General features: G+C 35.1%; 2 protein-coding genes across 2 annotated transcripts in view; one reads left to right on the forward strand and one right to left on the reverse strand.

Moving 5' to 3' along the window:
• LOC121369441 (protein tilB homolog) overlaps positions 1-16,715 on the reverse strand; it is a 29,802-nt gene extending 13,087 nt beyond the window's left edge. Inside the window, exons 1-6 of the mRNA XM_041494539.1 lie at positions 16,641-16,715; positions 5,285-5,378; positions 5,048-5,121; positions 4,813-4,890; positions 1,932-2,028; positions 1,039-1,114 (exon numbers count right to left, since the gene is read on the reverse strand). Coding sequence (XP_041350473.1) covers positions 1,039-1,114; positions 1,932-2,028; positions 4,813-4,890; positions 5,048-5,121; positions 5,285-5,378; positions 16,641-16,650 — 429 coding nt within the window. The 5' untranslated portion in view covers positions 16,651-16,715. The remainder of the gene's footprint in view (positions 1-1,038; positions 1,115-1,931; positions 2,029-4,812; positions 4,891-5,047; positions 5,122-5,284; positions 5,379-16,640) is intronic.
• Positions 16,716-16,845: 130 nt separating this feature from the next.
• The window catches only part of LOC121367270 (cilia- and flagella-associated protein 54-like), a 117,994-nt gene continuing 109,816 nt past the window's right edge, over positions 16,846-25,023 (forward strand). Inside the window, exons 1-6 of the mRNA XM_041491384.1 lie at positions 16,846-17,121; positions 20,465-20,570; positions 21,066-21,209; positions 21,682-21,853; positions 23,451-23,509; positions 23,946-24,089. Of these exons, the coding sequence (XP_041347318.1) occupies positions 16,919-17,121; positions 20,465-20,570; positions 21,066-21,209; positions 21,682-21,853; positions 23,451-23,509; positions 23,946-24,089 (828 nt within the window). The 5' untranslated portion in view covers positions 16,846-16,918. The remainder of the gene's footprint in view (positions 17,122-20,464; positions 20,571-21,065; positions 21,210-21,681; positions 21,854-23,450; positions 23,510-23,945; positions 24,090-25,023) is intronic.

A 25,023-nucleotide genomic window follows, 5' to 3' on the forward strand; every position in this document is an offset into this window, starting at 1 on the left:
TATTTGTATAAAAAAGAGAATATTTAAATAAACATTTCATGTAAGATATTATGAAGTAACATAACCCTTTCATATTAAAAACTACCACATACAAATATACAGTCAGTAATTGTGACTTTATATGTTTGTTGGCTGTAAGATAGAACATATTATATGTTAACCTCTTATTAAATAAATAATTTATTCCTTAAAAAATAAACATGAAATAAATAGAGAACACTAATGAGTGGTCATTAGCTACTATTTATCTTACGAGTTGTTTTAAAATGTATCTAACAAGCAAAAGTGAGTTGGATATGTTTTTAAACAATTTATAAGATAAATGGTAACTAATGGACACGGATGTAGTATTCTATCTCTTACATATCCTAAAAAAAACTGTTTTGAAATAAATTTAAATGTTTTTACAATGAAAGGCATATGTACACATCAAAACATAAATCATATATCATGTTTATACTGAATATCTAGAGTATATTATATGATTAAAAAAAAGTTTAATAATTAACATGATTGTTATTATTAGTAAGAAGGCCTCAGAGGAGAACAGTCTACAACTAATTCTATAAATAAAGATTTTATTATTATTATTATTATATTTCAACCAGATAGGAATGCCAGGGTATTGAATGCGTGGCAGAATTAAAGAATATCATATAACCAACACATTATATATTATATAGCTAATACACACTGTCTAAAAACATGTCACGGTAATCCAAACAAAATTATATATTATATAGCTAATACACGCAGTCTAAAAACATGTCACGGTAATCCAAACAAAATTATATATTATATAGCTAATACACGCAGTCTAAAAACATGTCACGGTAATCCAAACAAAATTATATATTATATAGCTAATACACGCAGTCTAAAAACATGTCACGGTAATCCAAACAAAATTATATATTATATAGCTAATATATGCAGTCTAAAAACATGTTACGGTAATCCAAACAAAACTATATATTATATAGCTAATATATGCAGTCTAAAAACGTGTTATGGTAATCCAAATTTAACACAACATACCTTCAACTGAGGTAAGGTCGCTATGACATATTCTTTATACCCTTCGTATTCTGTACATGGGTTACCAGTCAGAAATCTGTGAATAAAACACTTAACAACTAACATACACATGATAATATATATTACTGTCAGCTCAGGTGGACTAAAAAGTAATAAATAGTGATAAAACAATGATATTACAATCCTGAGTTACGGTATTACCCATGGTGTAATGGGACATAGATTTCAGAGAAGAGTTTATGCTTACTTACTTTTACCCCGGTACTTATTTTTGTGCTTATATCCAATTAAGGTTCAAGCACGCTGTTCTGGGCAGATATCTCAGCTATCTGGGCTGTCTGTCCAGGACAGCGAGTTAGTTGTTAGTTGGTTAGTAGTTAGTGAGAGAGACGAGGGTGTAGTGGTATTCCACCTACCCATGGCGTCATTAGAACTTACTCCAAGTGGGAGCTGGTACCGGGCTGTGAACCCTGTACCTACCAGCTTTATTTCTGATGGCTTAACCATGACACCACCGAGGCTGGTAGACATTATACAAATTAATTATCATCTAAAAGGGAGGTGATAGATTAGACAAAATATAACTACTTCTACTTCCCTATCTGATAATCAAATTGGACACCATATAAATTAAAAACAATCATATGCTCCTGAATGTTTCTAAAATGGGGATGAAATGTTGTAGTGTTGTTTTGATTCTGTTGTCCATGGAAAGGTAGCAAATAATGTTTTACTTTATTATTCTCGGATGTACAAGATAAATATTTTTCCCTTCTATTTACCCTTTCCATGGAGAACCAAGAAAATGATGGGGAAAAAATACAATGAGTTGCTCCTTTTGTCAGTTTACTGCTTTAAGGAAATGAAAAATTCACTGTCAACAAATATCTCACAGTTCTCTAAAGTTGTAGTTCTCTTTGAGTGTTTCAATGCTGGTAAGCTCTCCAATAAAATTCACTGTCAAATCTAATTTGTTTAATGATTCACAGCCTGAAAAACAGAATGTAAATAAATACACATTTACCAAGCAATCAATGTTTTTGATAAAGAAAATTAACATGAAAACCATGTTCGCCAGCAGGGCCAGTTAAAGAAAAATCTTACTGGCCCTTCTCAAATTCAACTAGCCCTCCAATTATGATATTGAAATTTAACTGCACCGCCAAAATCAAAACTTGAATGTTCTTTGTTGAATAGTAATGAAGTGCACAGCATGTGTAGTCCGTTTGCGTCAGAAGGAAGCCGACGAATTAAATTAAAAAATTTGAAAACAAAATCAAGTATAAATATATAAATATTTTTTTACAAATTACCATTCAATTATACATATTAAATTTCATTTATAATACAGGGGTGAAGACACAATGCTAGAACAGCCGATGTTTGCACCTTGATTTACATTGTCTCAGAAATAATGCAGTACAGAGACTAAAGGTAAACTAGTCTGGGAGTGGCAGTCCTCCTTGTGGCGATGCAAGAGGGATGAAATCGCCAGTAAAGGATTTTCTCGGGAGTGGTTGTCCTATATACATGATACTAGATAGAGGTATTTTAAATGCTACAGTTATTAGGCTACTAATAAAATAAATATGAAAATAAAAATAAATTTATGACTCTCTCCCCCTAAAAAAAAAAAAAAAAAAAAAAAACTAACAAAAAACAACAACACCCAAACCCAACATTGTACCAATTTAAAAAAAATTATGCATATTACAAACTTATTGTTTATTACAGTAATATTTTGATGGTTATGTCATCATGTAAGATCTGTTCTTATTGCATGGAAATCGCTTAAACTTAAAACGATACGACAAAGACAATAAATTAACTGACCTTTGGAATAATTCCTGTACTAATGGAATATTCCATTGATATTTTTTATATGCGTGCATGCGCTCACGTCAGTATGAGTTAAAACTACAAGATAGATTTTGATTTTGTCCTAGAATAACATAAGCTAAATTAATATGATTAATTTGTACCATAACATTTAATAACAATTGTCAAAAGGTAGGTCCACTAGATAATTATGGTGTATCCAGTCCATTCCAATAAACCGACGACTTCCAGATTTTAAAAATGCATGCAGTGTCTGCTATACGTTTTGATCTTTATATTCAGAAATAACCAGTCCAAAACCACAGAAGATGAGTCTGGCGCTGTCAAAATATAGAGAATGCTGCCAGATCTGTTGTTCGCACCAGCACAAATGGTGTGTCTTTTTGTCACATTCAATTCAGATTCAGTGCGTTTCTTTTAAAACTGTTACCATAGTCGCCAGACCGTAAATTTGAGGGTCGCCCAACGGACTACCTTTGTAAAATTCTTAGTCACCCGTAGCCAATAAAGGTCGCCACAGGCGACTGGGCGACTGCTAATTTTCAACCCTGTAAAGAATGTCAAAAGCCATCTATCTGTGAGAATAGATGCATCATACTAATTAAACCAATAAACAATAAACATCAAATGCAATATTTTCAAAAAGTAGTGCTTTTTATAAAATACATGTAGCAAAATAATATTTTCTCAGACAATCATAGTTTGGGTTATAATTTGTGCATGCATACTTTACATACCCGGTATGCAAACTTAGCAATAAGCTTAATGAAATGTTTAAATTTAACAGCTTTATGAGCATAAAATTAATGTGTGATAAAAATTAATGCAAAAACTACATGATGCAGTGAATGGTTTTATATCACTAAAAATGTCATTAAAAAGACAATTAGTGAAAAATGACCAGGGTCCGGTCAGCTCGGCAAAGAACAAGTTCTATTAAATTAATTCAAATGAGGGGATTTCAACCAATTTTGTTTCACACTTTCTTTGTCTTTACTGATGGTTTCAAAACCGTCAAACACCCATCATACATGGATGGATTACATTAATCCTCAGATCACAGAAGTACTAGTTGTGTCAAGATTCAAATCTTTTTCCACTTAATCCAGTTGTTTTGGCATGGTTTTATACTTAAAGATGTCAGTTACCCAACTGTTACACAATGATGGATTGAAGTCCAGTTTATTTCTTAAGTTTGGTATTTACATAACAGGCCAACATCCATAAAACATATTCAACTGAACAGTCAACTGGTGAGTATCAAAACACATTTATAATGTCAAAATTGTTTAAAAAGTTATGGTAAAGGAGCTTACTTCTGAAATATATATATATATATATATATATTTATCATATAACTTACCCATGTTATCTATGTCATAAACCCATGTGATAATTTACTTTATTAACCCGGTTAATAATGGTATGCAAATTTGCAAGGTCTCTAGGTAATGTGTTGCTGTGGATGGGTCACTTATTTACAAGCCAACAAGACCCGTGTACCTGAGCATAACGTTTTCAAAGATTTGTTTAAAATGCGTGATGTCAAACTAATCTGTACTAATCGTGATGACGTCATATTATTGATGGCCGCTACTTTAGTACTGTGATTTACTAATTTTTTTATTAAAATGTTATTTTAGAAGTGTTATAGGATAAATAGAATTTGCTACTCATGTTTTTTAATATGTAACATATCAATCTCGTCTAGTTAATCGGTATTTGTATCGACAGAGCCTCGACAAATACCGATTAATATAGACTCGGTTGATATTTTCCATATTTAAAAATACTCGTGACGAATCGATCGCCTGCCTGCCTGCCTGCCTGCCTGCCTGCCTGCCTGCCTGCATATATATATATTTTAAAGAGGAGATGCATTTCTTAAAAACTTTGTTTATTATGTATATAGGAAAAAAAAAAAAAAACATTTACCTTCCAGATTTTCTATTATTTCTATATTGTTCAAGGCTAAGTTGAGGTATTCAAGTTTTTTCAATCGGCCCACATTTTCTGAAATGAAATAATGGATTATTAACTATATATTATATATGTGTACACTGAATTTTTAATTAACCAATATTCTAACATTTTCAAGTTCAATTTTATAAATAAATAATAATCAGTAAAAAAAAATTAAAATGAAGTATTAATTTGCCTATTTCCTTACCTATTCTTGGAATGAGGTTACTCTGAAGATACAGTATCTTAAGCTCTCTGCACCATTTGTCTATGTATTCTATCCTGTAAAAAAAAAAAAAATAATAATTAGGAAATGTAACTCATGTATAGTGTACTCATATTGGCAAGACAAAATTCTGAATAAAAATTAGAAAATAAACTGAAACTACAAGTAATTAAATATATCATGGAGGTGTAAAAGATAATAAACCACTTTATTGCCAACCTTTCAATGTCTTGCTGATGCAAAGAAATTTCTTCCAAAGTTGATATTTCTAGATTATTGTGCTCTGCTCGTTTACGTATTAAGTCTTCTGTAACTGAAAAATATAAAAAGAAATATATTTCTTACATACCTGTTGGTGTTAACATCATTATTTTTCATAACATACACTTATTTACACATGTATGTGTTAACAATTTCAAGACATACGAGTGGCTGCTCCTTCGTGATGACCAGGTCACCAATGCCATACATCCAATGAAAAAACAGCACAATTGAAATCGATTACACTGTGACGTATAGTTCACCTGTGAAGCATAACTTAGCTACAAGTGTAAAGGCTGTAAATAACTTTTAGTTTAAAAAGATGTTAAAATTTGCTTAAAATCTTATTTTTGTGGACACATAAGAAATAAAATAATACATTTGTGTCTTACAACTCACTGTTTAAAAATGTATGAAATTCGCTTTCACTCATTAGATACATTTTAAAACAACTCATGATAAATGGTATCTAACGGCCACTCACATATTATTTTCTATATGAGAGAGAGAGAGAGAGAGCGAGAGCAAGAGAGAGAGAGAGAAGGGGAGGTGGAGGGGGAGAGAAGAGGGAGGGAGGACAGAGGGAGGGTTTTTTCACCGGATTACACAATGACAACTGACAATCTGGGGCAGGGTATTTGATAATTTGCTACAAACTGAAATCCTCCATGACCATCTCTGTGCTTTAGTTTAGCTACGTTTACTGGTTCTGCCATTTTATTGACAACTATTTCTCTTTTGTTTACTTTATTAAAAGTATTGAAATTCAGAAAATTGTCAGAACAGCTTTCAGTAGGCTTAGTTTGAGTTCACATTCACTTATGATTGAAAAGGGAAGACACAAGAGACTACCTGTCCCTGCGAATGAGAGATATTGTCCCAACTGTCCCCTAGAAGTTGAAGACGAATATCATTTCATTATGACGTGCCCTATATATACTCTTCAAAAAAATAAACGCAAAAGGGTACAAATGGGTTATAACTCCGATTTTATGTTTCCTACCGGTTCATGCTTTGTGAATATAAGGTCATTGCATGTCCCAAACACATTCCCACGGTTACATTCGATAAAACGCAGCTACTGTACAATAAAGTTCCAAAATGTGAATATTCGCAAAAACGCAGCCACGTGCAAACCATGTCACCACTGCACGTGCGTTGTCTGCACGTGCAACATGAACACCGACAGTATAAAAGTGCAGGGTGTTCGCTTGCCTGGCCTCTGTATCTGGCCGACAGTTGACAATCCAGGACATGCCACGTCTCAGTGAACCGCAGAGAAACAATGCCATCGGCCGACTAGACGCAGGCGAATCCAGAACGGCCGTTGCCAGGGCATTCCATGTGTCCCCAAGCACCATCTCCAGACTGTGGGACCGTTACCAGCAACATGGATCAACACGTGACCTCCCTAGATCCGGTCGACCACGGGTCACTACCCCGGGGCAGGACCGCTACATCCGGGTACGCCACCTTCGGGAACGATTGACTACTGCCACCTCCACAGCCGCAGCAATACCAGGTTTGCGCAGGATATCTGACCAGACCGTACGGAACCGCCTACGTGAGGTAGGAATTCGTGCCAGACGTCCAGTTCGAGGTGTCATCTTAACACCACAACACCGTCGACTCCGACTGCAGTGGTGCCAGATTCATCGACAATGGCCTCAACTGCGATGGAGACAGGTGTGGTTCAGTGACGAGTCCCGATTTCTGCTCCGACGTCATGATGGAAGATGTCGCGTGTATAGGCGTCGTGGTGAACGTTATGCGGCAAACTGCATGCAGGAAGTGGACAGATTCGGCGGGGGTAGTGTCATGGTGTGGGCAGCCATCTCACACACTGGCAGAACTGACCTGGTCCACGTGCAGGGCAACCTGAATGCACAGGGCTACATTGACCAGATCCTCCGGCCACACATCGTTCCAGTTATGGCCAACGCCAACGCAGTGTTCCAACATGACAACGCCAGGCCTCACACACCACGTCTCACAACGGCTTTCCTACAGAACAACAACATTAATGTCCTTCCTTGGCCATCGATATCACCGGATTTGAACCCAATTGAGCATCTATGGGTCGAGTTGGACCGACAGCGACAACCACAGCCCCAGACCCTGCCCGAGCTGGCAGCAGCCTTGCAGGCCGAGTGGGCCACCATCCCCCGGGACGTCATCCGTACTCTGGTTGCTTCAATGGGCAGGCGGTGCCAGGCAGTTGTCAACACACGCGGAGGCCACACCCGGTATTGACTCCAGATGACCTTGACCTTGGTGGTGTGTCCTATCACTTACTCACAATGGACTAGAGTGAACTGTGAACAATCCTGCAACATTTGGTAATTATCGGACTCACCATTCAATAATTAAATCAATTCTCCAAATGTTACGACAATGTGGTTTTGCGTTTCTTCTTTTGAAGAGTATATAATGCTTTTAGAAATGATTTACATCATAAAATAATAAAACAAGAATCACATTTTCCTTTTTTGACTTAAATAATGAAAAATTCTTATTTCTTACATGCAACAATATTCCGGAATTATGCCCTATCATTTGCAATTTTGTAAAGAGATGCTTTAAGTTGCGTGAAAGCATATGAGTTGGAAGTAATTTCAAATCGTTTGTCTGTATAAACTAATGGATAATGTACTGATCGAGGGTGTGTGGATCTGTGAAAAATATTTCACGAATGCCATAGGTACGAATTGATGGTTTTTATGGCTCTACACTTCTGACAATATTTGCTTTTACCTAAATATTAACATCACTAGTAATAACTTATAAGGCTTAAATTACATATGTATTTGTTGATTTAGATGTTTGTTCATGTAATAATGTATATGTTACAGTGCTGTCCGGTGTATCGGTGCACCTAAGCATTCAAGGACCATTTTCTGTGAACACTGTGAAATACTTAATAAAATGCGTCTCTCACCAGTGAAGCAGTGCATAATCTGAAATACACTACAAACTGTTTTATGTCTATAGTAAATAAACATTTTAAAATGGTGCATAAATATAGGCACCTCCTTGTATCCAAAACGATTTGCATGTCTGGTGATTCGGCGCAGTAGATGTGGATCGTTGACTCCACAATTTATAGACCGCCCATGACCTCACTTTTAGCCCACAAACGCTACACTATTGTCCCAAAATTATTTTAGTATTTTTTTGTTTTGTCTTGTTAAAAATATTACTATGAAAATGAACGATCACACATGACCCATCTCATGATCAGTTTCGGAATTGTTTTCTTGAGTGGCACAGTACTGCAGATGCATACATGTTCATTGTCATGCATGGCTAAGATGCCTACATGGATTTTATTTTTCTCCAGTAGATTGTGCACACACTGGATCTTAATTCGCTTTTATTTTTTATAACAATGTGACAATTGTGAACTGGAATGACTGTCAATTAAGGTGTAAATTTTTTGTTTTGTTTGCATTTGTCTGGGTTTTCCTTTTCAGTTTAAATAAAAATAATCGAACAAAATAATTACATTTATACTGTTTACTATAATTTTAAAAATGCGGGAAAGGTGTTTTCAGACTGGTTTTAACATTCTTAAAGGAGACCGGACACCAAACCATATATACGGCGTAATGAATTGTTTGCCGTCATAAACCACAACACGCAACTACCGCGCTCCACTTATTGACTAAGTTAAGCGTGCCAGTCTTGGTTGGGGTTTTTTTTCACCGATTTCCAATGTTTGCCAGAAACTGTCGACAATTGATGAGCTACACCCGTGACGTCATCGATGAGAGGAAAACTGAAGAAACTACCAAGCAGCATGGACAAACTTAGCGATTCGAGTGACGAAAAATAGTGTCCAGCTTGTGCTAATGGCATCAAACCGTATCAGTTTAAACCACTTATCAGAGACTTCGTCCCTAATCCTGGAAATGTTGTCTTAGACGAAAATTCGGATGTATCAACTGCCGACGAAGAAGCCACACGGTGCCACGCGGTCATAGACTAGCATACAAGCATTTTTTTAAACATAATTTTTTATGACATTTTTAATGTAAACTGAAGCAAATGGACCTAATTAGAAGAAAAGCACACAAAATTTAATAATATTTCATCATAAATCTTGTTCAGCATAGATGTAAATTTGACATGTCAGTGGATATTCCATAGGCCGATTTCGCAAATTTACAAAAAGCGTCCCCTCCTCACCAAAGCAAGATATAATAATTTAACCCTCCAAGTTTTAATGTGTTTGGTTAAACCGTGTATTTTTAATTATTTAGAAAATGTGTTACCAGTCTGCCGAATCTGTCCACAGCCGGGTACAGTAACACAGAAATGTTGGAAAATATTATACTGTTGCCACATACTGACAATCACTTTACAACTAATATGTCTTATCGACAATAGTATTATGCAGTCTTTGCATTTATTAATATAAAATACAACAGACCCGTAGGAACTGGGGAGGGGTGGGCCTAGGGGCTTGTTCTCCACCACACACTCTAGGATGAAAATGTATGTTTTAAGTTTTCACTACTTTGCATAAATAAGGATGATATAAAGATAAAAATCTAGTTTGTATCCCTCACTAGAGACTGTATTCCCCCTCCCCTCTCCCCCGACTTCAAATATCGTTCCTACAGGCCTATACAAATGTAGATACTATGTAGAGGGTGAGGTTAGGAACCAGTTCCTTTTATTTTTAGGATTTTGTAATCATGATTTCAAACCAACTGTTTCAGGTAGTTTGCTCCACATTCTGACATAAAACACATTTGTTATATATTGAAATAAAATAAAAATAATTACAATATATCCAGTGTTATTTTCTTTAATCATTCATGGAGGAAGAAGGAAGTCCTGATGAAAATATATTACAGGTAAAACAAAATAATATATGATGCTTATTCCATGTGGTAACTATTGTTAATTTTGGTTTAAATTGCTAGATGCTAAAAGTGATTAATTATATTATTTTATGGTAACAGTCGAAAATTAGATGACCAATTGTTTCAACCTCTGCCAAAGGTACCAGGTTTTCTGCCAGAAAATAATTTGAGGGTACATAATAAAACAGGCCCGTAGGAACGGGGGGTGTGTGTGTGTGTGTGTGTGTGTGTGTGTGTGTGTGTGTGTGTGTGTGTGTGTGTGTGTGCCCTCCACTTGTGAGCTTTTCTTTATCACATTAATTTTTGCCATTGCAACCAAAATCTGATGTAGAGTTTATACCCGGTATAATTACAATATACTGAACTGACTATAAACATTGTTAACTAACATAATAATTCACGTTTTGAAGGTGTTTTGTTATACGGTTAACAAACCAACTAGATCAAGAGACGTTAGTATGGAATCGTTATGGGCTGTCGGTGAAAATTAATTTGGTAATTATAGGTAAATAAATGTGAAGTTTAAATATTCATATGTGAAGAAATTGCAATACCTTTATTTAATGTATATCTTAAGTGTATACTTGTTTTAATTTTCACATTGTAAATGTACCATAACCTGCTGTATTTAGTTGGTGTAAAGCCTGTTCGACGACAATAATGCGTCCATGTTTTAAAACAACTTTCGTTTTTTTTTAAATCGGAACCATCATGTTGGCCATTTCTTGGGATGCATTGCTGTTACTGTTGCAGTTAAACACTGCGCAGTTAACCATCATATAATTACGTCGACAGTATATAATAACACTAATTATCTTGTAAATTAAATTTCCGATAAACCTGGAGACAAAAAAAGAAAGAAAAGACGACTAAAAGGCACAACCAAAGAATCAACACGTGTACCGGTATTGCTTGGTAACTCTCACCGATCACGTATTGCCTCGCTTTCGTTCAGATCTATGCATAATCCCGCCCACTTCTGTTTTTAACCCAAACCTAAGACGCGAAGCTGACCGGTGCCTCGCAGCGAGCCGAGCGTTAGAGTAATGCGGTCTTTGACGCTAACTTAATCCATTACACACTACATGCCTTTTGGTGTCCGGTCTCCTTTAATATCAATAAGCTGACCTACTTCGCATTTATATACACGAAAACAGGTGAATTATTTATTTTGAAATTATGATACAATAACTATGTTGATAAGTTTATTAACCATTGAAAAAGAAATTGAACTTTAATTCGTTAAAAACACCAACAACATGACAACTTCCTAAGCATACTTGAGCAAATTACCAAGTGCGCCGAATCACCGGACGCGCCGATACACCGGACACGGTTGTATTAGTTTTCTGATGTTAGCGTTTAATATTTTATGTACTTTATTTTTGCTGGTCAACCAGACTATGTTTTTATTATACATATATGAACATGGAAATAAAGTTATTGTATTGTATTGTATTGTGACTGTGCCATATGTTATAAATAAGTGACTGGCAAATCAACATGATTTGCCAAAATGCCCATCAGATACATGATTTCAAGATGTCCACGGAAAGAATAACAAAAACAACCCATGGCATCGCAAAGAAATCTGTGCTAAACTGGACTAGCTTAAAAAAAAAAAAAACTAGTATTCTTGTGCTATATCTACTAACATGACTAACAAATGTTACATGTGTCTAACCTTATAACTATTTTATTTATTTATTTATTTATTTTTTTATTGAACTTACACCATACAAATACTCAAGTGTTCATCATTACATACTAATCTGTACCTTAGATACCTCACAGTCTACATACTGATTGATATATGTAACAAACATAATTGTACCTAACATGCAGTTTCAGCAGAATGAGTCACAAATAGGTAATATAAATATGTAACTTGGTAACAATAGAGCAGTTTATGTATATATGTATCTGTGTATGCATGTATATGTATGTGTGTATATGTATATGCATATGTATGTATGTGCATGCACACATGCTGACATAGCTATATTTTGGCAAATTATTTATATGTCTACTCCCAAATCTAAACAACAACAACAACAACAAATCGCTGGGTGAGTGCAAGAATGTTGTATATACAAAATTCCCATTTTGAGAAAACGAGCATTAAAAAATAATAAAATAATCGCGGAAGCCATGACTTTTTGTATTCTTCTTTTGGTAGTTTCCTCCAAAATCTGAAGCAGCATACACTGATATAACACTTACAACACTTTCGCTCCGAGTCAACTACAATATATGCATTACAACAGTTTAGCTGACTTCAAATTAAGCAACCAGACCTGTTATATGAACATACAACATTTTTGCTCTGGAACATATAGGGTCCATTACATTGTGAAAATTAAGACCTTATTTATCAACATTTTGTAGATACTACATTTTTGCACTGACCAAGCGATATTATTTTTTAATGCTCGTTTTCTCAAAATGGGAATTTTGTATATACAACATTCTTGCACTCACCCAGCGAAATGTTAAATGACTTCTTTTTGGTGTGTTTTCTCTGCTTGACACCTAGTATAGATTACACACATCAAACAATTCTATGGAACTAATATCATTTCTGTCATGGAACATAGACGGCCTGAAACACAAACTTAAATGTCCATCAGTACAGGAACAGCTATATGTACATGATTTTATCTGCCTACAAGAGACCCATACAAGTACGCACAAAGCAGAAACAGGCAGCATCACATCTTCTTTACATGGCTATACTTCTAGCATAAAACACTGTACAAAAAACTCCAAACATGCATGTGGTAGAGGATCTGGGGGTCATAGTATTCTCTACAAAAACAAATTCCATTGGTATGTAACAGAACTAAAAAATAACAATAACTCTACGCTATGGCTAAGAATATCGGGGCAAGCCATCGGGAAGGACACTGATCTTTTCCTTTGCTCCTTGTATATACCTCCTGTAGAGTCCCCCTACTTTCAAGTTCAATTTGCCACCCTAGAAGCTGAAATAGCAACCTACAGCATGGCGGGCACTGTACTAATAATGGGAGATATTAATGCTTGCACTGCTGATGCAAACACAGTTCTTAAAGACTATATACCGCATGATACAGATGACTTCCTACCCCTTCCTGAAGGATATACTCCAGATTATATATCCAAAAAACAAAACTCACAAGACACGTCTATTAACTCACATGGCAGACATCTCATAAACTTATGCACAACAACAAGCCTCCGCATTCTGAATGGGAGAAGTCCTGGTGACTATTTAGGTAAATTAACATGTTTTAATGCACAAGGAACAAGCGCTGTTGACTATGTTATCTGTGAAAAAAAAGGGACTTTGCGATATTATAAGTTTAAATGTTAAGGCTATGTCTCCTTATTCAATCCACTGCCCACTATCTGTGATTATGAAATGCAAACAAATGCCAATACTAACAGAAGAGACGATACTGCATCCAATGCAACACAAACATAAAATCAATGATGACAACAGTACAATGTATCAACAAGAACTTCTATCACCTGACTCGCTTAGCAAAATACAAAACTTTATGGATACTGAAATATCTGTCCATAACATTAACCAAGCTGTTAGCTCATTAAATGATATCGTGCTAACTGCAGCATCTAGAATGTCACCAACAAAAAAGATTAATCATTCTAAAAGGACCCAAAAGAAAAAACATAAAATCACAACTTCTAGACTCCAAACACAATTCAGGGACCTAGCTAGGCAACTAAAAGCAGACCTATTTAATGCTAACCTGCGAACAAGATTAATGAGCACAAAGAAAAAAATACATAAAGCCAACAAACAGGTAGAGAGGGACCTAAAAGAAAAATTATATAACAAAATGGAGGACATACAAAATAATAACCCAAAAGAATACTGGTCTATTATTAACAACATTATTAACAAAAACAAAGATGACATCGATCTCCCTAACGAACTTGTAAAACGTATGACAAATCACTTCCAATCCTTAAACAATGACACCAATTCTCACACGGACGAAAAATCACAATTACTCAAAGAAGAACTCCGTAAACGGGAAAATGAACAAACAATATTCCCTGACCTTGATGGCCATATTACAACCCAAGAAGTCTTAATAGCTATTACATGCCTAAAAAATAACAAATCTTGTGGGCTTGATCTAATATCTAATGAAATGATAAAATTCGGAAAACCAGTATTACTTTCTTCTCTGGTTAAATTGTTTAATGCGGTGTACAAAACTGGCATATTTCCAAACTATTGGACTAAAGGATATATAACTCCAATTCACAAAAAAGGATGCAAAATGGACCCGACAAATTACCGATGAATAACTATAACAAGCTGTCTAGGAAAACTTTTCTCCATGATACTGAATAACCGCCTAGTCAATTATTTAGAAAATAAAAAACTATTATCAGATAACCAGTCTGGCTTTAGAAAAGGCAGAAGAACAGCCGACAACATATTTATTCTTAAAACCCTAATACACAAATATGTAGCCAAATTACACAAACGACTCTACATATGTTTTATTGATTTTAAAAAAGCATTTGATACTGTGTGGAGAGAAGGACTTCTTCTTAACATTTTACGTCTAGGGATTGGCGGGAAATTCTACAACATTGTTAAATCAATCTACGACAAAACTGAAGTCGCAATTAGGTTCGCAAATAACATTACAGATACATTTTCCTCAAATATAGGGGTAAAACAAGGTGATACACTCAGCCCTGCCATGTTTAACATTTTCATAGATGATCTAAATTTTCAATCAACTATATGTGCACCTGTTACACTACACAAAGAAAAAATATCCCATTTGTTATGGGCAGATGACCTCCTCCTCCTGTCGGAAACCCCACAAGGCCTTCAGGAATATCTTAATAGTCTTGATGACTTCTGTAAGCTATGGCACCTAAATATAAACCATTCAAAATCAAATTTTATAATCATACAAAAAGGGAAAAGCCCCACAACTACTAAACTCTACCTAGATAACAATACAATTTCTCAAACAAATGCATACACGTATCTGGGTTGCACTATAAACTCCGCTGGAAACTTTACCGAAACTAAAACTGTACTCGGTAATAAGGGATCAAAAGCACTCTTCAGATTACACCAAGCTTTCTCGGGTGTCAATCCACCCCCACATATATATAATCAACTGTTTGATACACTAATTAAACCTATTCTACTTTATAACTCGGAAGTATGGGGCACGGAACTGCATGGCAAACTAAAGAAACACAACCAATACAAATTATTTGACATATTAGAGTCTGAACCCTTTGAAAAATTACACATAAAATTCTGTAAAATTAATCTTCAAGTCCCACGAAACAGTGTTAACATTGCCTGCAGGAGTGAATTGGGGCGCTACCCACTTATAAATAGCATACATACAAATATTTGTAAATATTTTATGTACCTAGAAAATGTAGACGAATCAAGATCTATATTGTATGATGCAGTATCCTGTAGCAAAGAGCTACAAACACAACACAACATAGGCTGGCATGCTTATTTACAAGATATGCTTGATAGTAATGACACTGACAAAAGTCTACTAACTAATGCTAAAATTCACCCAAAATCAAAATCTAGCTACGCAAACAAAATCCTTGATGACAGATATTACGAACACTTTAAAATTAAGCTACAGAACTCTGAAAAGCTGCAAATATTTAAACATATTAAAAACAAATATGAAATGGCAAATTACTTGAAATATATAAAAAAATACCAATTTTAGACAAGCTCTCACAAAACTACGTTTATGTGCTCACAGACTGGAAATGGAGGTAGGACGTTATAGGAATATCCATAGAAATGACCGTATATGCCGGCTGTGCCAAAAAGAACCAGAAGATGAGATTAATTTTTTGACTCGGTGTCCAATAAATATGCATTTAAGAAAAATACTATACTATAAAGTCGGTCAAATATGTTCTGAGTTCACATTTCTGTCTGAAATGGAAAAATGTGTTTTCCTTCTTGACAGCCCAGAACAAGTAACTCCAACTGTTGGGCAATTCTGTTATGAAATGTTCAACCATAGGCAAAATGAACTTACCAGACCGTCTACTACAACACCAACTTGAATAAACACGTATACACACTCAGTGACACTGCACACATTTACGTGTACATGTATAACTATTACACGTATATAATCATTGTCATCATTATTATTACTATGTGTCTGATCTTACCATTTTATATTCTAATTATGTATGTTGTCCAATGTATACCATGCCATGTTTATACGATTCATATATAAATAAATGATGATTTAATTTTGATTTTGTATTGTATTGTTACTGCAGATAAATGTATATTATATTGTTATTTTTGCTCTGCCCATATTCGGGTGTTATGCAAATAAATTATTCTATTCTATTCTATTCTATTCTATTCTATTCTATTCTATTCTATTGTACATACGTACTTTTTGTCATGATTAAGCAACACGTTGAACACAAAACAACTTATTAACGTTTCAACCAATTTGTAGACAACCAATTTGTTTATCTACTGATTTTGCATAATTGGTACGCCTTAAGCATTTTGAATGTTATAAGAATAAAAGATAAACCAGTCTAAAGCCAGGTGCTCAAGGGGAGATAACTACTCTCCGTAGCAACGACGTCTGTTGAAAAATGGCTACCGCTGTGATATGTGTTTCTCTGTTTATGGTATAAAGTAAATTCTTGTGAACACTGAACTATGGCTGCCTTTCGTAAATTAGAGGCTGTCAATAGAGTGAAAAGCAAACATGGTTCCTATTATTTAAAGGACACCACTGTGACGGGAAAACCCAATCCTGTGTATCAAGCTCTTGATCAAGAGATTTCCATGTTTGTAGGTTACATGAAGAAAAGATCATCTCCAAACTACAAAAAACCCGATGATGAATCGTATTCAAGACCGTGAGTCATCATGAAAATATTATCTATCTCAGAAGAAAACACTTAATCAGAACTAGTCAGTTGACCTACAGCCATGTCTGATGTATTGGGGCACTTGCTATTTTGCTCAAGTACAACTGTGTCTGGTGATTCAGTGCAATTGGTTATTTTGCTCAAGTATACTTAGGAAGTTTTCATGTTGTCAGTGTTTTTAACGAATTAAAGTTCAATTTCTTTTTCAGTGGTTAATAAAGTATCAACATATTTATTGTTACAGGCTGCAATTAAATAGTTTTTTTTTAGAATTATCAATAATTATATCATAATTTCAAAATAAATCATTCACTTATTTTCGTGTATATAAATGCGAAGTAGGTCAGCGTTATTGATATTAAGAATGTTAAAACCAGTCTAAAAACACCTTTCCCGCATTTTTTAAATTATAGTAAACAGTATAAATGTAATTATTTTTGTTCAGTTATTTTTATTTAAACTGAAAAGGAAAACACAGACAAATGCAAACAAAATTAAAATTTTACACCGTATTGACAGTCATTCCAGTTCACAATTGTCATATTGTTATAAAAAATAAAAGCAAAATAAGATCCACGTGTGTGCACAATCTACCCAAGAAAAAATAAAATCCATGTAGGCATCTTAGCCATGCATGACAATGAACATGTATAGTACTGTGCCACTCAAGAAAATTATTCTGAAACTGATCATGAGATGTGTCATGTGTGATCGTTCATTTTCATAGTAATATTTTTAACAAGACAAAATAAAAAAGTACTAAAATAATTTTGGGACAATTTATAGTGCAGTGTTTATGGACTAAAAGTGAGGTTAGGTCAGGTCATAGGGTTTTATGTGCACATTCAGAACAAGCTGTTGTAGCGCATGCCTATCGTGGGCACAAGAGCCGGCCTTGGCCGGCTCCTCCGTCCATGAGAGGAAAGGTGGGTGGGGGCAGAGGAGGGACCGCCTGCACTGGCAGGTGCAAGGGAGAACCAGCAGCCCGATCAAATCGGTAGCAGGCGGGTGGGGGTATTGGTGGTGCTATGGAATTTGAATGGAGCAGTTAAATGCCAAAGAGAAAAAGGTGTGCAATTTTGATTGAGGGAATGGCCAAGCTAATATAGGTTTTGATATTAGTGAATCAAGAGTAGCTCGTTAATTTTAGACCTCTACGATGCTGTGGTGTCTCCCTAGGTTGCCCATAGGGCCCTTATAAAGGGCCTGACCGCTTCTGGTCGTGGCATCACCAAGTACCAAGTTATTACCAGCAGCAAGTATTGGGGGTTTGGGTGGGGGAGGCCGATATTCTTTTGTTCAGTTTCCCCCGGGTGCATTGCAATTGTGTACTCGGAACGGTATTCTTTTGTCCGGTTCCTTATTAGAGTACGTACTGGACCATTAAATGGGGGCGGGTGCATTGTTATCATTAGTCAATGCACCTTGTGTACTGATGCAGTGAGCTTGTAGTCTGTGTGTGAATCCTAGTTTTGCGTTACGGTTGTACCTATTGTCTTAAGTCCCTATTCTAGTGAGTTCAACGGTCATTCATGACCACCCATCCCCCTCGGTCCTTGTATAGCATTGAAAACAATGACGGAGGGGGAGTTAAACTAGCCTAGCTATCTAATTTGAAGGGTTAAACCCTTATAGTGTAGGTATTGGTTTAAAAGCCTAGTGCTTGGCATACTTAACTTTATTACCAATGCAATAAAACGAAACTAACGGTGGCAAGTAGCAATTGTATACATATATGCACCGATCTAGGTACTTAGTTTGAAGAATTTTGATTCCCGCCCCCTAAATATAGGATTTTAGTAGGCTTACTTGGTTTGTCTTCAGGCTATCTGGATAGTTGGGTATCGGTTTTCCTGCATGTCTTTGCTTCTGGAACCCTAGTTGACTTACCTTAGTTAGCTAGGATGGAATGCATCAGTAATAAAAAAACATGGTGCGGGTGCAAAGACAAATTCGTGCAGTTTATTTACAGTTTAAAAGTGAGATCATGGGCGGTCTATAAATAGTGGGGTCAACAATCCACATCTACTGCGCCAAATCACCGGGCATGCAAATTGTTTTGGATACAAGGGGGTGCTATATTTATGCACCATTTTAAAATATTATTTACTACAGACATAAATTAAAACAATTTGTAGTGTATTTCAGATTATGCACTGCTTCATTGGTGAGAGTCACATTTTATTAAGTATTTCACTGTGTTCACATAAAAAATGGTCCTTGGATGCTTATGTGTGCCGATACACCGGACAGCACTGTATGCATAAGAAGTTGTCATGTTGTCGGTGTTATTTTTAATGAATTAAAGTTCGATTCCTTTGTTAATGGTTAAGCAAATATCAACATATTTATTGTTAAGGGTGCAATTAAAAATTATTAGAATTATAAATTATTATATCATAATTTCAAAATAAATCATTCACCTGCTTTCATGTATATAAACATGAAATAAGTCAGCCTTATTGATATTAAGAATGTTAAAACCAGTCTAAAAACACCTTTCCTGCATTTTTTAAATTATAGTAAACAGTATAAATTTTTATTTTGGTTATTTTTATTTAAAGTGAAAAGGAAAACAGACAAATGGAAACAAAACGAAGGTTTTTCACCTTAATTGACAGTCATTCCAGTTCACAATTGTCACATTGTTACAAAAAATAAAAGCGAAATAAGATCCACGTATAGTGTAGCATTTATGGGCTACAAAGTGAGGTCATGCATGGTCTATAAATAGCGAAGTCACCGATCCACATCGACTGCGCCGAATCACCTGACATGCAACTCGTTTTGGATACGAGGGGTTGTCTACATTTATGCACAATTTTAAATGTTTAATTACTACAGGCATAAAACAATTTGTAGTTTACTTCAGATTATGCACTTCTTCATTGGTGAGAGACACATTTTATTAAGTATTTCACAGTGTTCACATAGAAAATGGTTTTTGAATGCTTAGGTGCGCCGATACACCGGATAGCACTCTATAGTCCTTCCCACAAGCTCAGGCACAGGGAACACCATTTTCTAGCTCACGTCACCACTATCCCTCCCCTTATTGATATGTTGTAGGGGAGGGCTAGAGGGGGCTGTGTATAATACTTCAGCAATCGTTGACAACCAAATGGTAACCAGCTACTGTATAAAATAAAATAAAATTCTAAATCTGATGCAACAGAGCTTTAGTGTGATTATTCTCAAGTCCAGTCATGACATTAAACTTACATGTCGCATACAAAGGTTAACAATAGGATATTTTCACATTATAATTTTCTTTTCGACTACATGATTATGTACATGTATACTAAATATATATCTGATTTTCATTTTTCAGCTACAACACACTGTTTGATTTGTGGAACAAATTTGAACCACGACTTCCAAAAGTATATTATCAGGAGAAACTTCTTGAGGTTGGAGATTTCCTGATTACTATTAAGGTTTGATTTATTATTTTGTTTAATTCCTATTATTATTATTTAACAAGTTACATGAGTAAAGTTTGCATATCTGGAATATTTGAAAGTGATATAATTGGACATAACTTTATTTTAAGTATTATACTTACATCAAATGAAATCAGTAAAATTATGTTAGCACATATATTTTCAATGTTTGTTTTCTTTGTTTTTTGTCCAGAGATAAAAACTATCTAAAATCTCCCCCAAACAAGCAAAAAGTGCATTAATTCAGCTCTGAACTATTACACAGATTATTACTAAGTGGACATCAGTTAAACTAAATAATTCATCCATTGCTAAATAGGTGTAGGATATATTTCTTTTGTTATATTTTCTTTTCTGTGAGCATCAGTACTTAATAGTCCATGATTTATTTTACTTATTATTCAAAAATATTTCATCATGTAATTAACTGCTCTAATTAAATGGACATACACATATGTAAAGTTACTGACTGCTGTTTTTATTTTGCAGGAATACCAGTTGGCTCTGTGGCAGTGTTATGATCGTTATTTGCAGTTCTTTGGTGACATCAACGTGCATGAACTAACAGATGTCAATGTGTTCAGAAAAATTTTCTTTCCGAATGGACTTAGTGCAGATAACATTGGACTTACAGTAGGCCGAGTTTAATATTTTTATGTCTACATTTTCGAGAGCCTAAATGTACAATTACTGTATATGTTTGTTTCACCTCCATACCTGGGAGGGGTGTGAAAAGTGCATCTCTTTCGGAAAAATGTTGAAAAACCCACAAATATTTGAAACAATGATTAATTGTTCCTACTGAAGATCTGCTTTTTCCCCAAAACTGTATCCTCATTATGAGAATTATTGTTGAAAAAGCACCATTTCAACTTTTACTATTGAAAGTTTAAATTTTTTCTCAGAAATACTCCCACCCCCTCAAATCCTACTGTGTAATTGTTTTGCTGAAAAATATAAACAAACACACATATACACACAGACAGACACAAACACACATGCACACACATAGACACATACACACACACACACACATAGACACACACACTAAATATGTATGATAAAAGTGAAAACTGTATTGAGATATTAACACTGTAACTTTCAGTTCCGTGCGTTGATGGGTAAGAGTATCAGCAGTTACCGGATGGTGAAGATGAGTGACCCAAAGCTGCAGAACAAGCAGTCGGTTGACCGGTGTGTCGACATCCTTGCATTCCTCAGACTCGTCATGCAGGTCATCCTGCCCAAGGAATCACTCTGCTGGCTTGTGTATAACGGTGAGGACTCGTTAAACAAACTCATGTCATCACCATCGTATCTCGCTGGCTCGTGTATAACGGTGAGGACTCATTACACAAACTCATGTCATTACCATCGTATCTCGCTGGCTTGTGTATAACAGTGAAGACTCATTACACAAACTCATGTCATCACCATCGTATCTCGCTGGCTCGTGTATAACAGTGAAGACTCGTTACACAAACTCATGTCATCACCATCGTATCTCGCTGGCTCGTGTATAACGGTGAAGATTCGTTACACAAACTCATGTCATCACCATCGTATCTTGCTGGCTCATGTATTACAGTGAAGACTCGTTACACAAACTCACCTCGCTGGCTCGTGTATAACGGTGAAGATTCGTTACACAAACTCATGTCAACACCATCGTATCTTACTGGCTCATGTATTACAGTGAAGACTCGTTACACAAACTCATGTCATCACCATTGTATCTCGCTAGCTTGTATATGATGGTGAAGACTCATTACACAAACTCATGTCATCACCATCGTATCTTGCTAGCTCGTGTATAATGTGTGGACTCGTTACACAAACTCATGTCATCACCATCGTATCTCGCTGGCTCGTGTATAACTGAAGACTCATTACACAAACTCATGTCATTACCATCGTATCTCGCTGGCTCGTGTATAACAGTGAAGACTCGTTACACAAACTTATGTCATCACCATCGTATCTACATAGCTCGTATATGATGGTGAAGACTCGTTACACAAACTCATGTCATCACCATCGTATCTTGCTGGCTCGTGTATAACGGTGAGGATTCGTTACACAAACTCATGTCATCACCATTGTGTCTCACATCGCACTTGTGGATTTGGATTCAGGATTTTGAAAATTACAAGAGCAATAATTTTGTTTATGCATCGTTGACACAATTCTAATTTTGCATAACCTTTTTTACATTAACAAAAGACCTAATGAGTTGTGGAAAAAGGAAAGGCCTTACATGAATTTATTTTGGTGTAACCCATAAACAGGTGACAAAAATTTTCCATTTGAGAGGCCTGGAATTGCAATAATGTAGTTTACTTCAGGCCCTAATCTTGCAGGCAAAATGAACGTTTTTTTGGCCAAAAGAAAGCTCAAGTCGCCAGCTCACTTAGCACCTTATTGCCGTATGTTGTTCCTTATTTTTACCGTGGCACCAGGTGGTACATTGACGCATGTGTACATGTACTTTATAATATCACTTTTTGTTGAAATATACAATTGTTTTGTTTAAATTTTATTACCGGAAGTAGTATTTTATATTCAAATATTACAATTAGAACAGAGTGTATAATTCAGATATTTTTCTGAATGAACAGGGAACGTGGCAAAATGTTAACAAAATGTACTGATAAATGTTCACTTCATCTATTGTTTTATCAAACTTTCTTCTGGGAAGGGGAGAAATCACTTCTACTTTCTCAATTCTAGATTAGGTCCTGGTTTACTTTTTATGAGACGACAGCTAAGACATTTTGCAATGTGCTGTGTGTCATTCCATTCAAGCTTCTTTTTATAGGTTACGTGTTTATGTTTTGCACAACATTCATCTGTTTTCATGTATCTTATTTTTAGGGACAATTCACATCTATAATATGTCAAGACACATCATGTTACTCGGACATTCAGCCAAGGTGAGGCATTTACTATTAGAACAGTTATGTCATTTAGCCAATTGAAGTTTTGTTCCTTCAGCAATGTTTCAAATCGTGACATTGAATAATACATTTTTATTTCTATATTTGTCCTGAATAATATGTCTCAAAATATAACTAACAGTAATATGTACTGTGATATTTTAATGTCTAAATTGTTTATTTCTGTGAAATAATAATGATATGCAATATCTAAAAGAAAATAATTATTTGTTTTTGTTGTTATTATTATTATTACTAGTACAGGGTGTTAATTTAATTTACAATATATATTTAAATTATATACATTTTTCTAAACATTTTGTAATAAGTTTAGAATGTTACCTTCATTAATTAATATTTATTTATAATTTTCATGATTATTATTTATGTTATGTTAATTATTATAAACACTTGTCATGTTTTTAACTCCAAGGTCCTCGAGTTTCTTCTGTGGGCGTGTATGTGTATGGAAACGTCCGTTCCTCTGATGGGAGTGAAGTACATCCCGTGGCGTTCGACTCTCTACACAGCTGTATGTCAGTGTTACTACGACTGTAAAGCAGGCCAGCATGCAGAGGTACGTCTTGTACACGTCTGTCTAGTGTAAAGCTTTTTTTTATAAATGATCCCTTGCTGCTTTTTGGTTATCTCTGCCACTCACCAAATTCTTCAATTTCAAATTTTAAAAAATAGTTGGCAAATTTAATTTTAATTTGGTGAAATAATTTCATATAATGATTGATATTTTGTTTGATTTCAACAATTTTTGAAGTTAAATAGATAATTTGGTGAAATGTTCTACTCTACAAAGCTGTTCCTAGATATTTTTATCTGGGTTCTAGACTTGAGCAGATACTCCACTGTAAACTTCGTCTAGACATCAGTGAACTTAATAGTCATAAATTTTTTCGTTATATCTCAGATGGTCCGTCTTGTTCTTGTGGCCATCCAATAGAAGATACAAATTATTTTATTCTCCACTGTCCCCTATACAATGAACAAAGAAACAATTTCATGTCAAACTATTTACATCTAAATTATAAGAAGATTCTATTGGGAAATTCAGAATTTAGTGAAAAAGAAAATGAAAAAATTATTAAAACTACTTTAAAATACATAACTGCTACTAAACATTTCTGCTAAAGTTTACACTAATGTTTTGGCTAGAAATTCCCAAAACCAAAGAAAAATATTTGGTTTTCTATTTGCTATACCTACACCTTTCACTCTATCCCCTCTTCTTTTCTTCCTCCTTTAAATCTACTATAGTCTGTGGTATCTAAACATGTATCCGCATGTAAATTGTAGGGAGAGGTCTTAATATAGGCTTAGCCTGTTGACCAATCCCAGTATGTTGTTTTGGCAAATAAATATTGTTTAAACGAAATGTTCTGCTCACCCAGAGCTAGCCCTGTATGTCAACATAGCCATATATCTGACACCAAATAGCATATTGTAAAATGTGCTGAGGAACTGTTAAATAAATAATACATTTATTCCCTATTGTTATC

The sequence above is a fragment of the Gigantopelta aegis genome, chromosome 3 (genome assembly GCF_016097555.1).
Source record: "Gigantopelta aegis isolate Gae_Host chromosome 3, Gae_host_genome, whole genome shotgun sequence".
In the NCBI taxonomy this organism is placed as follows: domain Eukaryota; kingdom Metazoa; phylum Mollusca; class Gastropoda; order Neomphalida; family Peltospiridae; genus Gigantopelta; species Gigantopelta aegis.